Raw genomic sequence first — 17,945 nt, 5'->3', positions numbered from 1 at the left:
ACTATCTTTTGGTGTCCCCCAGGGATCTGTGTTAAGACCTCTGTTGTTTCTTATGTACACTGCTGATGTTTTTGATATTATTCAAAAATATGAGTTCAGCTCCCACGCCTTTGTTGATGATATTCAGTTATTGGTATCTTGTCAAAGGTCAAAATTTCATCAATCTGTATTGGCAATGATATCATGGAATTTTCCACATCTGTCCGTAGTCTTGGAGTAGTTATTGACTCAAACCTAAAGATGGATTTACATATTAATAGTTTAGTGAGAGTCTGCTCCAACCAATTGCGTTTATTACGCAATGTCAATAAATCACTAAACACGTCTGTTCTTCAAAGTTTGATTTCCTCTTTCGTTTTTTCTAGACTGGACTATTGCAATGGTCTTTTTTATGGTGTCATCAAAAGGTTTTTTTCAAAGCTTCAGTCAATACAGAATCGTGCGGCCAAGCTTGTTTTGGGTGGTTCGTGGTTCGATCATGTTACGCCTATTTTGAATAGGTTGCACTGGTTGAGGGTTGAGAAACGTGTTTTCTTCAAGTTAGCAGTTTTGATGTTTAAATGTGTCAATAATGCAGCACCTCCCTATCTAATTGATAGATTGAAATCATACAAATCTCATTTTTCAAAACACTCCTTCCGATCAACCGAGCGCAATTTATTTTTATCCCGACTACAAAGTTAGCGACGGGTTCCCGCAACTTTACGGTTCTTGGCCCGGTTGTTTGGAATGGTTTACCTCCTTACTTACGTGACCCTAACCTATCATATTTACAATTTTGAAGTCAGTTTAAAACGTCCGTCTTATTTGTCTATGATTCAGTAGCGCTTTTGAGTTTCAACAATTAAAAAGCGCTGTATATAATTTTCCGTAATAATAATGATAATTATATATATATATATACATATACTGGATACATATATATATATAATATATATATATTATATATATATATATATATATATATATCTATATATATATGCGTGTCTGTGTATGTGTGTGTTTTTGCGTGTTTGTTTGTGTGTGTTTTGTTTTATTTATCAATCTTCTGCGGTATACGTTTATATTTGTATGGGCCAGTTGTGTTGTGTGAATTTGCATTAATTTACAAATTATTCAACGCGTATGTTAACCGTAATCATATTTCAAAGCGAAGTAATTCAATGAGATGAGGCTTTCGAGATGGTTACATACATAAATCTCGAGAATTAATTATTATAATCTGATGAATAAATTATTATAATGTAATGAACAAATTATTATAATGTGGCGAATAAATGTTTACAATGTAAAGAATGGATTATTTTTCTTTTATTCAAAAGTCGATTGAATATCACTAAAGAGCACCCTGACGACATCTTTACAAAATTTATAGATTGTTGTCAAAAAATAATTTGCTATTACGTTCGAACGCAACGATGGAAGAGCAATTGAAGCCATCGTCGTTGAGATGGAACATCAGCTCAGCACGAACAACAACATGAAACATTTATAAACTCACACTTGTATTTTTCATTGTTTTAACACTAAGTTTAATAAAGTTTATGGTTTTGTTAACGATTCATTCAAAATAAAAGTTAAATTAAGATTGACAACTAAAATTACTCTCACATAAAAGCGAGAATAATTTAATAGCAAGCAGCACATGAACACTGGTAATGTTTAAATTCTTGATGTTGTCCGTGTGCAAATTTTTTACTATCAAGCACACAAATGTGAGGATGAATTTGTCGATGAAGGAAAGATATTTGTGCAGACAAAAATTTTCTTTAGCATTCTGATAAAATCTCATTGTGATGAAATGATCATGACGTTGGGGCTGTTTGTTAAACACTAATGATGTTAACATTAACACATCGATTCGCCATATAAAAATTGGATTTTTATTTTGTTTTATGTTTTATTAATTTATTTAAGCTTCTGTTAAAAAGCTATCCAAGTTACCGCGTTGGTAACAGCAAATATTATTTCGAATTTGATTCCATATCTTCCTCTTACAAACGCATATGCACACCATACACACACCATACACACATAAACAAAATCGAACGGTATTTTATTTATGTTGCATGATTGTCCGTCATAGTTTGTATTATATTGTATTTTGCTTTATTTTCCTTTTTAGATCATTCTATGTTTTACATGTGATACCTGTGAGAATTTAATTTTAAAAATAAAATGGATACACCTCACATGAGATCACCTATGCACACAAGCAGGAACGTACTTTTTTATGTACAGTACACAGTTCAGTCACAGTACAGTCACTGGCAGGCATACATATAAGCATACAGTCAAAAGCATGTACGTACGCATATGCATACGTACAATCAAACACTTGCTAGCACCAACCAAAGTTCAATGACAATCTTATCTTCACAACGAGATCATGACAATAAAAAGTTATGTTTACGCGAACACACTGGGTATGATTGAATGCGACAAATTATTTCAAACCATATAATCCGAAGTTTTTATTAATGATTGAAACATTTGTTTTTTAATTATTAAGCAAATTGTCTATTTTTGTATCATATCACAAAAAAACTTAGAAAAGTACTCTAACGTAAAGGCATAATGACACACATGGACACGTAGGCTTAGGCACACACGCATACACAGTACACACGAATACATACGCGCAAGTCGCACACATTATGCACAGAAAAAACTCAAATACCCGATTTACACGCTCTTAACATTTTGAATTTTTAAGAAAATTATTGATCTTTTTATTCCATTTTTTTTATCTCGGTTTAATCGTTGGTTACTATTGTCGTTATTTTACGCACACTGAGGTAAAGGGCTGTCCATGAAGGATGTCACTTTCGAGGTAGGAAAGAGGATCGACAAATTGGTGACCCCTTGTGAGAAGGCTATAAGTCAATAAGCTTATATGACGTTTCGTTTTGCACTTTTTCAATTTCTATCCTAAAAATATTATAGTTTATAAAATTTTATGTGTTCAGTATGCTTCGAAAGAGTCAATTTTTTTTATTTAATTCAAAAAGCTATGATAAATGTGTTTGCTTGATTTTAACGATATTATATCATTATCGAATATATTAGGCAGAGGTCGGTCCGGCCCCTCAAAAAACTCCGATTTCAGGTAAAAATTCCCAAGTCCGGGTTCCGAATTCCAAAAATTTTTTAACTTTTAAATCATAGTTTTTCTTTATTATCACTACTAAATAAAAAATTACTTTAAAAATCACTTTAAATTTGTCGATGTTTTTCTTAGTAAAATTACGTTATTTTTGTTTTACAACACACTGACAAATTTTCGGTATTAAAGACGATTGCATACCTCTACACATATTCATCTTCTTAAAAACACGATTTGACTGTCGCTCCTTCAATAACTTCGTGATGTGTATTTATTTGAATCTATTTCGAAAATTGACCAATAACTTAGAATAAAGATATTTATTCACAAACATTGTAGAAGTTTTCAACCGTCAGTGATTAATTACCCAGATGTATAATTTAACGCGAAATTAAATTTATTATAAAATAATAAAATAAAAGCATTAGATAAGAGATAATTCATCAATTAACTACAATCTAGAGCTAGAACATTTAATCAAATCTAACGCGGGTCAGTGTCTGCGCGACTTTAATCAATCACGGATTTTACAGGTTTAAGGAAAACAGACAGATGCTTATTTATTATACGAACGTAGCCTCTTCCCGGAATAACAGTTGATATAAATTGTCGAAAACGCTAAATTATTAAATGTTCAACAACTTTTTTTGCGAAAATGGAGCGCGTTGGTTGGCTATGAATTTGTAGCTTCAAAAAGTGAAAACAAAACAGGGGAAACTGCAAATCATTTCAAACATTAAATAATATCAGATGGATTTCTCGACAATTTCAGCGCACAACGAATCAACAAAGGAAATTAATTGTTGCAATAATTAAAAGCCATTGCATATTGTTGGATTGAGTTATGTACATTTGCAATTATTAATAAAGTAACAATAAATCAGTTAACAACGCAAAACTCGTCAATTTTTTTCTTCAATCAAATAACTACTGAACCATTTGACTGACAAACGAACGACACGACAGTTCATTGGCGATCAGACGAAAATGAACTACGATGATCTGAAGAGAGAAAATCTTTTTGATAAACTTCCAATGTGACTGTTGATGACATTCCTGATGTCGTCGTACTTGGGTAGTTCGTTGAGGTTGCCGAGGGCAGCAACTGAAGGTCTGCTGGTCAGCATCTTCCGAGCCACTCGTTGGACGTCAGCCTCTGTTATCTTCTCTGCATTAATAATCACGTTACATGTGATTACCTGGTTAATCATGTCCTCACAATTGTCATTCTAATCTTCATTACAATACTCTCTATAACTATGTAGCCAATAAAATATTAGGTACTAATGGTCGAAACATTAATATGCAACTAGATGTACGCTAGCGATAGATATAACAAATAACTTTTCAAACCATATATACATTGGAGTCTTTAACAGATTTTAGGGTATTTATAAAAGGACAACCATGAACCATTGATTTCGTTATTAAGTTCACATTTTGAAATCATCCACACGACAACAAAAACGTCAATTAGGAACTGTCACAAAAGAGTCACTATTTATAATTATTTACAACAAATGGTCATTATCAAAGCATGACCTCAAAATGTTGCAAATCAGTCGAATATAACAAAGGGTTACTAACGTATCAAGTCGCAGTAGTACTCAGATGGCATTCGTTTGCCATTGGAGAGGACTTGCCTGCCGACATCTTCAAAAACGACGGGTCTGGCCTCCAAGTTCATGAGTAACATGGACTGCAGTTGAGTCTTGGCTCTGTTCAGTTCATCAGGTGAGATGTCGTTCTGCGTGTTAACCAGTTCACGCAGGATCACATCTGTCAGCTCTTTCAACTGGTTCGTTGATGTGTTGCGTCATTGTGAGATGTTGATGAGTTGTCGTGGTATACATACAATACAGTTAACTATACTTCTTTGTGCCGTTTGAGATTATACAGAACGGCAGGAATGTGTGTTTATGAATTTAACAGTAATAGTTGCAAGAAGCTGTTTGACCAAATCACGCAATTGGTTTTAACAAATCAAACCATCAAAAGGATGAACGGGTCAATGAATTGATAAACTAACACTGGATGGATGTGAACTGGCATGTATGCAGAACAGACCTGAATCATTGTAGGCGTGGTTGAATGCCGTGGCATTGTGGATCCAGTGATGTCTGTATCGTTCGTTATAATGACATATCAAAATTCATTGTGCTAATGAAAAGCAGTGACGTTTTTCAAAAATCATGACAGAAAACACTGGAATGCTCTATCTACTGTTACAATATAAATCGAATGAATAGAATGAAAAGTGACAATAGAGCGGTGAAGATGTGGACCTGTTGAGTACGTTGAGGTAGAGTCTGGTGTACATTCCCTTGCCCGGTCCTCCAGCGGAGAACGACCCTCCACCCCCCATCAGCATGTTCAGCACGCACGTCGCTACGAAGTCTTCATTATTTGGCAATAGTAAAATTTGTTAATATATTTCTTTGAGAAGAACACTGACAGGCATACAACTATCAGCAACTCATCACGTTATTATTGTATCACCCATCATCCTCTGCAGATAACATGAATCAGAAGACAGGACAGAAATGATGGCGAACACTGGTAACGTTATGCAACTGTATCAAATTAGTTTTGCTGCAGCAAACAAACCAACAAATGTCAAGCAAGAAACAACTTCATTAATGTAGATGGTCAATGAAAAAGAAGACAACAGTCAACATTTAAAATCTGCTTGAACATTCTCTAGGAAAGTCAGATCCTAAAAAATGCAGAGATAGACATTAAGACAACAATAAAAGAATTAAAATAATAAAAATGAAATAATAAAACGATTACATTTCAATTGAGTGTAACTCAAAATGAACACCAAATAACGTAAGAACCAACCTTCATGTTTGTGGGAACAACTTTCCAGACCAACAACGAAATGAGCCAGTTCGGGCATGGGAGTGGGACCGAGGCTGACGTCTGACAGGTCCTTCACCACCTACATTACATTCAACAAAATAATCTCAACAGAATTATCAAGAAATTTACATCATTAACAGTCATTTCGTTTGAAACTGCTCAATCAAGTAATTTAGAAATACAAAGCAGACAAGCCCCAAATACATAAATAAATGATAAAAAAAAGTTTCTGACTGAAATGAAAAGAACGGCAGCTAACCTCCCTACTTCCTCCAGTATACTGGGCAACAGATAGATCCTTATTCTTTGGATGTGTGTTGACAACAGGGTCGCCTGTCCACGTGGGCTGCGAAGTGAAGTGTCTGCGAGCGAGAGCCACCAGTTCCTCATGGTCAACACCAACACCTGGCAGAAGTCAACATTTATTATTTTCATCTAATAAGGAACACCTGGATAGCTTGATGAGATGATTGAAGATGAACAAGTACCTGCAAGAACCATGCGCTCAGGAGTGTGATACTGATTGAAGTAGTTCAAGATCGTGCCTCGATCGATCTGGGACACATTCTCTGCAGGACACATCTTCGGAAGACCCAAGGTGTTGTTCACATAGGCTGCCTGTTAGTCAATTGTGCAAACAATCATGAGCTGCTAGAGTTTCTACAATTTACATTACTTCCATCATGTTATTTCTGTTCATGTTACCTCATTTAAACCATTGATCATCATCATAGACCACCAATCAATCCAACGAGGCATCCCTCATGGAACCACGCAGACAGAACAGAACAATCGACCTACAGAGTGGATGAGTTCGACGAGGAGAGGTTCAGGGTCAGGCCGCATGTTGATGGATTCAAGTTCAAACTCGATGGCCTGGCGAGCATACTCGATCTGTGGACAGGATGGAAGGAAGCATTAAGTGTCCACAAGTACAAACATTTCAAATCATTGCGACAAACAGCATTCATTTAGCAAAATTCATTAGCTTACAAAAAGCTTGTTCCATTTGTTGACAAATAGTTGAAAAATAAATATGGCAGAATAGTTACATTGCAATAAAAAATGTAAATAATGACAAGCCAGAATAACATGATGAACGTTGAGTTTATTTCCAGAGTAAACAATCAAAACTTTATAAAAGAATTCGTTCACATCTGCCTCACCAAACGAGCAACTGACCTCTTCATTTGTTATGCTGGGCTTGAGAGTGACTTGTGACAAGAGTTCGACCACATCAGGTAAGCCATCCGCCGATGCGGACACTGCATATATCAACGTATCCCTTGAATTAAGTAGATAAATTTTTATTACCTCAATACAAAGAAATGACCATTATTTAAATGAAATGTTCAAATCACATCTTCAAATAAACGTTGTCTCGTGCTGATAACAACATTGCATACAAAGATACTGCTTCACTTCTTGGTCCTAATCATACCAATCTATTGATGCTATTTATTTCAGGTTATAAAGGAAGAAGACAAAAATAATCAAATAAGGAAGCCAATTTTTTAGATTAACACAGTCTGTTTGAAACCGTAGCTGAATTGAATGAAATAATAAAATTAATAAAGCAAATTTATAGACCAGTATAAATACTGCTGCAATCATCAAAAAATTAATTTAGCAGTTGACAGATTGTAAAATGATCATCATTACACAATAAACATCAACAAGCATAAATTATATACATTTTAAATTAAAATGCGGGTGACTTGTGACTAAAAAATGGAATGCTGTACAATGGTGTAATAAGATGATTGGCAGTTTCTTTAAAGAAGAAAATACCTTGATCCTTGGCAATCACATATCCCTCCATGGTTCTCCAACGTTTGCAAGATGGCATCTTTGTTTGGAAATTTAGACGTCGACTGGCAAAAATTAAACATTATCTATTAAATTCAGTTTCGTTATCATGCAATGTGAATGCAGGTGTGTGCCCGCCTACGTGCATATATTATACAGAACCCACCATTCTATTGTAAAAGTTTGTCTTGCATAACATAACTTGCTTTAAAATCAAAATGTCTAGGTCTGCTTTGTACATAAAACAAATGAGTTCATTTGTTGTACAAAACATGCAAACAAACAAAAATCAAGGTATTACCATCTAATCTCTATAATCATGTTAGTCTAATAAACGTATGCGAAAATACAATATGAAGCAAAAACAAATGAAAATTGAAAAAAAAATTACAAACCGAGAAAGCAAGTTTTTCAAGGAAATGACTAGTCCCACTTTTGTGATGCACCTCATATCGTGATCCAGAGTCAATTAACACTAAAAAGAAACACAATTTCAATTGAAGGTTTAACATGATTCTCAATAACATAACATTTCAATAACCTCAAAATTCTCAATAACATTTGATTCTCAATAGATGATAACAAATAAAATAACATAATAAATATTTTGTTATTAATAAACAAAACTCCTAAAAAAAGATGTAATTTTATAAATATACTTTTAGAGATATCAAATTATAAAACATGTTGTTAAAAAAACAATTTTAAACAATATATAAAATAAACATTTTAAAAAATTTAATTTCTTTAATTGACAAAAATGATTTAAGATAAAATTTTTTTAAACAAAATTTGTCAAATGAGTTGTTAAATGAATAAGTAAATTAAAGTTCACCTCCAACTGTGCAAAACATGCCAAACTTTGCCTGAGTGGCCACCTGCAATCCGTTCTCAAGTTTCGTAACCTTGGTGTCATGCTGATCTGTTGTCGGTATCGCATACTGTGGATTAGCAAGCCATGGAATTGAATGTGTTAGGGGAATATTTGTTACTTTATCAACTGGATTTTGAGGATTGCTAGACAACAATGGATTTACAATTGAAGAAGAAAGATGTCTCCTGTTCAGAGAATAGGTTTGATTTGTGTACTTGTGCTGAAATCTACAGCAAATAAAATATCATTTATATAACTAAATTTTAAGGGAAAAAAAATATAAAAAATTAGTCTTAAGATAATATAAATTAGAAATTCTTTGTTAATAAATCTCCCAAATGATGAATGCTACTTATTATGAATGTCATATATTATTTGCAGCATTTTGCTGACATGATAAATGAAAACATAACTAATTCCATCATCATGGAGAGTACTTCAAAAATATTGACCCATGCTATGAAATCTATTTGTCCAATTTAACTACAACCAAATTAATGTGTAATCAACCACAAGCCTACATTGACATTACATGGAAAGCATTTTTACATTTTTAACAACTCAACAACTTCTAGTATCTACATCTGATATTTCAAATACAATCAAATAAAAAAATTTGTCAATTGAAACTCTTAATTTCAAAGCCATGAAATGGAGTTACTTTTTGCAGTTATTTCACTTGAACTTTTTGATCGATAATAGCTTTAATTATATTGTTTAAGAGACATAAGCTCACACTTTGTAAATTTTTAATTAGTTCTTCGGAGTTTGAATATGTAATTTTATTTGTATAAATTAATTCCACTCTAGTGAAATAAAATTATGAAAAGTGAAATAGCCATGTCTCATTTTATGTGTTATTTTAAATGATTGGCTAATGCCATAAAATAAATTATGCAGTAAATGCTCCTTATACTCTTTCATGAAAACCATTGGCCGTTTGATTCCAAAAACCATACGCAATCATTTGTCAGTTGGCTGCTTTCTATTTAAATTTAAATTTCTATTTAAAAAAAGCACTAGTGGCAGTGTTTCCACTGAATAAATTATTCAAATTTAATTGAAATCACATCAAAGTTATTAATAGGTAAAGCCCATAGCTGTCTGAATATTGCCACTTTACACATTAAAAATTTGCCATCTTTAGTGTCCAAATTTGATAAGCGTTTTTGTTGATACAGGTTATTTTACAGTTTTTATTTTCTAGTTGATTTGATAACAAATAAATAACTTACAAAGTTTGAAATCAATATTTTATTAAATTATTACTAATTTATTATTATGCTTACTATGAAAAATTCTTTATTGTTATATATCAATTTGAGATAACAAAATTTGGATGAGTTTTACAAAACATTGAAAATGAAATATAATGTAGTTGGGCCATTGCCATTACTCAATGACACTTTTACCACATTTCAGTAAAAGCCAAAAAGTATCCCTCTTTTTGGGATTTGGCTATGCAAGACTCTGAGACAAGGGGGTTTGCCTTTCAGGCTCATTTTTCAAGCAACGTGATGCTGATGGCACACTTTACAGTTTAACAAATTTTTAAATGACAATTTAACACAGGTGAAACCGGGAGTCTTGAAACTTATGTTAGGTCCTTTTATACTGTCACCTACTTTATGACGAGTAGTATAAATTACAACTGGGAGAAAATAATGGTAAAATTGGCAAAACCATTTCATCATCAGCCAGTGTTACAAAGTAATCCCCAACGTGCACAGGCATGCAGCAGCAGTTCCCTTCTTGGGTAAAACGTGAGATAGGTACTCCTATAGTATCCTCCATGTTTACAAACAATCATAATGTACTTTTAATAAATTAACTCCGCCTATTTACGATACCATAGGAGTACCAATCTCAAGTTTTACCCAAAAATTTGAGGGTGCAGTCAAAAAAATCTTCCTAACTTGAAAAATAATTGAAAGTTTTTATAAAAAATTCTTTTGTCATGAAATGCATTGAGGTACTTACTGCTAAAATTTGAAAAAATTGGAAATAGTCAGGCATGGACCGCAGTTTAGGTTGACAGAAAATGACCCTTTTGCCAATTTTTTTTAAACTAAACACAGCAGTATTTAATTATTTACTTACTGCAGATGTAGCCTGGTGTGTAATTAAAAAAAAGTTTTTAATTTTTTTTAGTCTTTGTTATTGCAGCTCTGACATACGCAGAACCACTTACAATGTTACAGATATATTATCTTTTATTATGTTCTTCGTACCTTAATCCATGCTAACCACTGGGCCATGAGACCCCTAATTAAATGTATTGTCTGTTAGAGTAAAGAAGAGATTTAACCATGATTACTTTAAAACTAATCTAAATAAAAAAAAATTAAAAAAATGATCTATAAGCAAAAAGTTGTTAAAAGAACCTTAAGTTTTTCTGTAATTTATAATTAAAAACAATCTTGATTCGATTTAAAGCGGCCATTTTAAAAACACTGGGAGCAACGCAGCGTAAAAGTTGAACTCGATTCTGAAAAGAAAAAAATTTCTTATGAAATAGTTAAGTATACAGAAATAATCAATCAATCAATCAATTACTTTATAAAGCGCTATTTCTGCGATGTTCAACAGTGCTCCTCAATAAATTTTGCAAACAATTGGGTCTTGAGATCCGCTCTGAACTTCTTAAGTGATTGAAAAAGTCAAAGAAGGAGGTAAAGAGTTCTAGAGAAAAGGGCTAGAAAAAACAAAAGCAGATTTAAGCAAGAGTCTTTAACACGAGTATGGAAGAAGTGAGAACAAGAAGGAAATAATTTATATGAAGACTTACATAAATGTGAAAATTTTAAAAATTATTCTATATTTTCTAGGTAGCCAGTGCAAGATATGAAGATATATGGGAAAAGAAAGGGGCACGAGCAACAAGACGAGTAGCAGAGTTAAAAGCTTTACTTAAAGGATAGAATGTAGAATCAGGAAGACCATAGTAGAGAGCGAGTTACAATAATCAATCCTAGGTAAAACTAAAGAAGTAACAAGAAGGAGAAGAGTAGGATCGTCAAGAAAAAGCAAAAGTTTTTATTCTACGACGATGAAAGTAGGAACTTCTAGCAACACTATTAATCTGAGAAAAAAGAGACATGCTAGAATCAAAGATAAAGCCTAGACTACGAAACTTGCTAGAAACATCAAGAGTTTGAGAATTGGGTATGATAATAGAAGGAATAGTAATAGAGTGTTAAGATTTATTAAAACAAATTATATATATAATTCAAATTTAGAATGATTAAGTTTAAGACACAGAGTCATACCAAGCGATTATTGAAGAAAGACAGAGATAGATATGAAAAACAACATAATTCACTTAGAATTCTAAGTATATGATTTAGAATATGTATTTTGTATCCTATATATACGGCGGCAATACTTTTTATACGTAAATTTGTTTTATTCGTACAAGGACATTCCATCGTATCTTGTTCTACGCATATTTATTTGTAAATTGAAAGAACGGAAAAGTTATGTCAAGTTTTAAGAAACGAACTAGGAATTAATAATAATCAGTGTTTAAGTGTATGGAATCGGAACAAATAACATTTTTTTCTTTTTGAAGCAGTAAAGTTATTGGAAGCTGTTAAGGTGTTTCCTCCGTATACAGTGACGGATCTAAGGGGGATCGGGGATGCAGGAATACATCTTCCACCAGACCTTGAAAAAAGTAAATGCTGAAGTTTCGGTGTAATATAATATCGAAGTAAACGGAAATTAGTATAAAAAACGTCCTCAACTAAAAATTTTGAAAACCACTTCCCCTCCGAAACAGGAATAAACTGGAATTTACGACGATTTTTAAAAGATCATCAACTTTAAAATCATTACCCACCGCAAAATTCTGGATCCACCGGCAAATATTATAACTTTAGTTCTTGGTTTTAAAAAGTTATCAATAATTGTGACGTATTAGAATAAGGTCTTCAACAGAAATGAAACCCAGCTGAGAAAAAAAATCAATTTACTTTTTTTAACCAAGGCGTCGTGTCCTACGCCGTGACTCCTTGATTGAAAGTTTTTCGACACCGACTCCAACCCCGGGTTCAGACTTTTTCAACTTTTGTTTTACAATTTTATTTAAAAAGTTACGACCAGCAGAGTTATTTTCAGTCCAAAATTCTTTAAATTCATATAGGAATTTCGTTCATTTGACTCCAATACACTGACGGTAATGCAGACTTAAGTGAAGTTTTTAAAGACTTTGTAACGGAGATTCTTGAAATTACTTTGATGTATAAGTGACAACAATTACACGTCTTATTTATAAAAACCATCTATTTGATTGATAAAATGTGTTGAATGTTAGTATTTGAAGAAATACTTTGACTAGAAAACAAATGATAAAATGTTTCTAACATTAGGATGACAAAAATTTAAAAACTTTAAATAATACCATCTGTTACAAAAAAATTAAGAGTCAAAAGTATTAACAATTATATTTATATGACAAAAATGTTAATTTTTTATTTGATTATAGACACTGGATATATCAAGTTAAAATTATTTTGATTACAAAATGATGTAATATCAACACGGCATATGTACGCTGTTAATGCAAATAATGACCAAGGAAGTAAAATTGGCCAGCACAGAGATTGAAATAACGAACCATGCAATCTATTTCGAAAGCAAGTACAAAGATTTCAGTAGTAGGCAGTCAGTGAAGATATTTAAATAAAAACTTCACAACCTTCGGGACGTAATGTTCAAAAATTCACATTCATGATGATGCTCTCTTCTAATCAATAAAATCATTCAAAACTACTTTCAGAAAACATTCATTCAAATCACATTACGGATCTCCGACAATGAACATTCAATTATAATCAGAGAGGACAAAAACAAACAATAAACATTCACTCCATTCAAATCCTGGGCCCAACAAAAAACATTCCTTTCATTCAAATCATAGGCAGGCCCCAACAGATGGCGGTGCGATCGGCTGATGTACTAACAAATGATAACTGGGTCGGATGCCACTTGCATTGGATCACTTTGTCTTTGTGCTCGGCTACAACCACACTTGGCAATTTTCCTGTCAATTCACCTAATGAAATATGTAAAAGTCACAAGCGTTGAACTAGCACAACAATGAACAACAAAGAGACACGAGAATTTCCATCTAAATTTTACTCAACTAGAAGAACAATGAATGATTTGACAGTAATCAGCTAAGATCATTCAGCCATGGTGATCCAGTGATTCGAAAACCTAAATATTAGCATTATGAGTAAATCAGATTATCGGTTTCAGCAGCTTAATTTTAAAAAGCTTTAGACGTGATATCGATACTAATTCGTTTTATGTGCATGTGACGCAATGCATAGAGTGCTGAAGAAATAACATATTATTATTATTATCATCGTTCATCAATGCAAGTAGTAGGAACGTTGATAAATAAGCTGCAGTAGAATATAAAAGCGTGTGAAGACACTGAATGAACAACCTGGGATATCAGTCATAAATTAGTGTGGTGATGAAAGATATATAGATTAATGACTAAATTAACAGTCGAAATCACTAAACCTACATAACAATATCTTTAAAAATATTTAATTTAGGCAAAAGGACAGTAATTAGATTCGAAGTCATAAAGTAACATGGTGCAACAACTGGTAATGTAAAATGGTGAGATAGTGCGGTGGCTGTGTTTGCAATGTAGTGAACGGGCTTGAATTGAAAGAAATCTCCGACCACCATGCACACTGTGCAACGCTGCCGATGATTTCTTCTGAGAATTACTGAAAAGTTTACCGAAAATCAATCAATCAATTATTGATTTCCGAACATGCCAAACGTCCCTGTAAAAAGTTTACCGAAAATAAAAAAATAATATAGAAACTAAAATTTTTAGGGAGATTAATGATATATTTAAAAATAATCTTAAAACATTCAAACCGTGCAAATCAGAGAGAACAATTTTTTGATCATACGAAGCTGTCAGGAGGTAATTTGCATTGTTGGAAAACCTGATTAATTGAGGATGTAATAATAAATATTATTTGATGATGTAAGATACAGGTGAAAATATAAATCACTACATACATTGAAAGTCAATAAATTACCGAGCGATGTAAATATAAAACTTTAGAAAAAAAGCTTGAAAATGGATAACAGTTGAGAAAGAAACGAAGTATGAGGCAACCTGACAGATCTGATTTCTGAATGATGAGGCCTGAAGACTTGCACGACTTTGTTGCCTCTGACATCCCACAGCATACAACTTGCGTCTTCATGGCCAGACGCCATTAATCGACCCGATGGATCCACACAGACTGATGCGAATGCACTTCCACCTGTGTTCATTATAATCATGGTATTGACGCCAACATTCTTCCACATTCATTTCATAAGTTCGTCGTCATCGCCATCTCTGCCAAAAACAGTGATTATCCTGCCTTTAACATGATTATTGCCACCCCTCTCCAATCATTTTTGATTTGAAAAATAAAACAAAATCTGATTATCCTAACTTCAATCTTATTTTAATTTATTAAAAAAATCATTTGAAAGCAAACTTCACACCAATAAATCAATTCATGTTAAGGAACACTTAACAAATTGTTTTATTAATTCTCCCATATCCAATTAGCCGGCAATTTCTTTTCCGATTTTTAGCAAGACCAACCAAATGATCACGGCACATTTGAGACCTCAAGACAATTTTATTATTTTTAACTTTGAAAAACATCTTTTGGCCCTAGCAGCTGTGACTGATAATGTTAGAAGAATCCGGAGAGCAATCGAAAGATTAAGAAATACTCCAACAAATTTTGATGAATAAATATACTGTAAAACATTTTATGGGTCGCTTTTGATGGATCAACAAAGTTCCCTGTAGCTTTTATTTTGTTCCAGTTCTTATCCGTTGATTCACCATCAGACGTTAGCGCTAATAGTAGAGACAAAGCAGATTGACTATCCAAATCATTTGATCAAAGTGTCAACCGAGACAAATTCAACGGGCATTTTGCTTCCATGTCTGCTAATCCGTCTCAAGTAAATCATTCAAATTAATCGTTCATAACAATAATTTAAAAAAAGTCATACTACCTCTAGAACATCCATCATTAACATGCGCAAATCGGCTCAAAATTTTAGGTGTCGCATTCACATCAACGTAAACTAAACTAAACGATCTAAACCTTATCTAAGCTATCTAAACCCAGCCGAACTTATTAAAATAAAATCTGGTCAAAACTAATTGAAAACTAACCTAAGCTTAATCTGAGCTGAACTAACTTAACTTAACCTAATTTAATCTCAAATAACCTAACAAAATGAATAAAATGAATGAACAAATGAATAAAATAATGAATAAAATGAATAAATAAACAAATTTATAAATACAAATAATAATAATAATAATAAATTTACAAATAAATAAACAAATTTATAAATTTACAAATTTATAAATTTACAATTTAACAAATGAATAAAATGAACAAATTTAGCACACGACCAAGCTACCTACCTTCAGCATTTATAACACAAATGGGTACGGATGTTCTCAAGTCCCACAACCGAGCTGTCTTGTCTTGCGAGCCACTCACGAACGTACAATTTCCCCATGAATACAGTGAATATATGTGCCCTGCATTTGAATAAAAAATTAAAAAAACATAATTGAAAAAATAGCTACGCCTAACTGACCAGTGTGTCCAGAGTAAACCCTAAAGTTTTGAGAGGTGTTGCAATCAGTGATGTGAATATGACAGTTTCCAGCCCCTCCACTGATCAGAAGACTGCCGCTCGACATATTCTGTTCTTTTATAAACGTCACATCTCTCACTGTACCATCGTGGATATTCAGTTCTGTGTCAGCACCTGGTCATCAAATGATATGATCGAATGTTCTAGCTATCATCACTTCAACACCATCAATTTGCAGATCAATAAGTTGCAAGAATGCTCAAGATTACAATTGCAAGTCAACATTAAATTCGATTCAGTAATTCTTGATTTTTGATAGAAACCCCTTTAGAGGCTTTTAATAACCAAATAAAGGATAATAATCTTTTTTTTTATTTTTATAGTGTAACATGTTCTTTCTTATCCTTCCCAACTGATACTTTTAAAAGTTTTTATCGGAGACAAAAATCGCAAATCTTTATAAACATATAAATTTCGATTTTAAAATCTTCACAAATTTCAAGTAAAATCTTTAAGTTTCTCTTTGTAAAAAAGTTAACACTCAGACACTTATAATTTCGGAGATTCTGCCTATGTAGCACACTGGCAAATCAACCAAAAAATTAAAAATGCTCACCTTACCATGTCCTGATCACCATTGGTTAATTTGGAGCTAACTTATATCATCTCCACATTTCTTAACCTTTCATAAACTATATTATTTAGTCATCTTTTAAACTCAGTCATCTTAATCACAATGACAACAAAGTCAAACTAAATAAGCCAGATAAAAACTTGTAAAGATGAAAATTTCAACATAATTTCAACAATTAAATTAACTAAGCAATCAATTATTGTCAATTACAAACCTACAATACAGAGTTCTTCAAAATTGAAACGATTGATCTTTATGCTCTTGTCATTGGAGCCAGTGACTATGAGGTCACCAGTACCATTGAACGATGCACAGTAGATGGAACCTTTGTGATGCCTTGTTCTCTCTACTAAAATGTCCGTCGCTTCAGTTACATGATCTTCTCTGTGCAAATGACCAAAAAATTAAAGTTGTGAAGTTGTGACGATTGGGATGATAATGATTGCGCGATTGAGATATGCCGCCTGTATGGTGATGATAATGATTGCGCGATTGAAATATGCCGCCTGTATATTTTGTGAAATTGTGATGATAATGATTGCGTCTTTGAGGCGTGCCGCCTATACATATCTATATATTTTACTAGTCATTCTATGCATGTATATTTTGTTATTTGATATGCTATATATGCGACGCTGCTGTGCTGTATCGCTTTTCTGAGTATAGGAAAAGAGTATAGATAGGAGTATAGAATTTTCTATAATATAGAAAGCGTTATGTAGATAGGGCGGTAAAAACATATAAAAGGCCGCGAGTTGAGATATAGAGAGGCTGGTCGTTTGTTATCTTAATTTTAGGTTTTGGTCTCTTGCTTGTCAGTTGTATTATTAATAGATTAATTTTGGACTTATCGTTTTGTTTTAATAAGGACAGAGGTTTGATTTGTATTATTTTGTTTGTTATTTTATTTCTTTTATTGAATAAAAGAAGNTGTACACTTGAAGTTTGGCTCGACTTAATTATTCTACCTAAAATAATGGATGTGAAGAAGACTG

The 17,945-nt window shown here is 32.8% G+C and overlaps 2 protein-coding genes across 2 annotated transcripts in view; both read right to left on the bottom strand.

Moving 5' to 3' along the window:
• Window positions 1-3,405: 3,405 nt before the first annotated feature.
• Window positions 3,406-11,105, bottom strand: HELRODRAFT_186101 (hypothetical protein). Its single transcript, XM_009030207.1, has 13 exons — window positions 11,039-11,105; window positions 8,616-8,881; window positions 8,176-8,255; window positions 7,763-7,845; window positions 7,154-7,256; window positions 6,773-6,865; window positions 6,460-6,589; window positions 6,231-6,376; window positions 5,951-6,050; window positions 5,392-5,503; window positions 5,136-5,226; window positions 4,694-4,901; window positions 3,406-4,274 (listed from the first exon to the last, which is right to left on the bottom strand). Exons 1-13 carry the CDS (start codon window positions 11,095-11,097, stop codon window positions 4,099-4,101), a joined length of 1,647 nt encoding a protein of 548 aa, XP_009028455.1. The 5' UTR covers window positions 11,098-11,105; the 3' UTR covers window positions 3,406-4,098.
• A 2,459-nt stretch (window positions 11,106-13,564) lies between these two features.
• HELRODRAFT_88692 (hypothetical protein) overlaps window positions 13,565-17,945 on the bottom strand; it is a gene marked incomplete at both ends in the record, with an annotated part of 12,344 nt that continues 7,963 nt past the window's right edge. The window contains 6 exons of the mRNA XM_009030181.1: window positions 13,565-13,710; window positions 14,562-14,632; window positions 14,809-14,996; window positions 16,166-16,257; window positions 16,317-16,490; window positions 17,165-17,334. Coding sequence (XP_009028429.1) covers window positions 13,565-13,710; window positions 14,562-14,632; window positions 14,809-14,996; window positions 16,166-16,257; window positions 16,317-16,490; window positions 17,165-17,334 — 841 coding nt within the window. The remainder of the gene's footprint in view (window positions 13,711-14,561; window positions 14,633-14,808; window positions 14,997-16,165; window positions 16,258-16,316; window positions 16,491-17,164; window positions 17,335-17,945) is intronic.

The sequence above is a fragment of the Helobdella robusta genome (genome assembly GCF_000326865.2).
Source record: "Helobdella robusta unplaced genomic scaffold HELROscaffold_66, whole genome shotgun sequence".
NCBI classification, from domain to species: Eukaryota; Metazoa; Annelida; class Clitellata; order Rhynchobdellida; family Glossiphoniidae; genus Helobdella; species Helobdella robusta.
This window is presented reverse-complemented; position numbering and strand designations above follow the sequence as displayed.

Excerpts from the sequence above, each read along its gene's own strand:
- HELRODRAFT_186101 (XM_009030207.1), bottom strand. The coding sequence starts at position 11,097 with ATGGCCGCTTTAAATCGAATCAAGATTGTTTTTAATTATAAATTACAG. Across the intron at positions 6,377-6,459 it reads TGAGCGCATGGTTCTTGCAG|GTGTTGGTGTTGACCATGAG; the intron begins GTACTTGTTCAT and ends GACTTCTGCCAG. Across the intron at positions 6,051-6,230 it reads ATACTGGAGGAAGTAGGGAG|GTGGTGAAGGACCTGTCAGA; the intron begins GTTAGCTGCCGT and ends AATGTAATGTAG.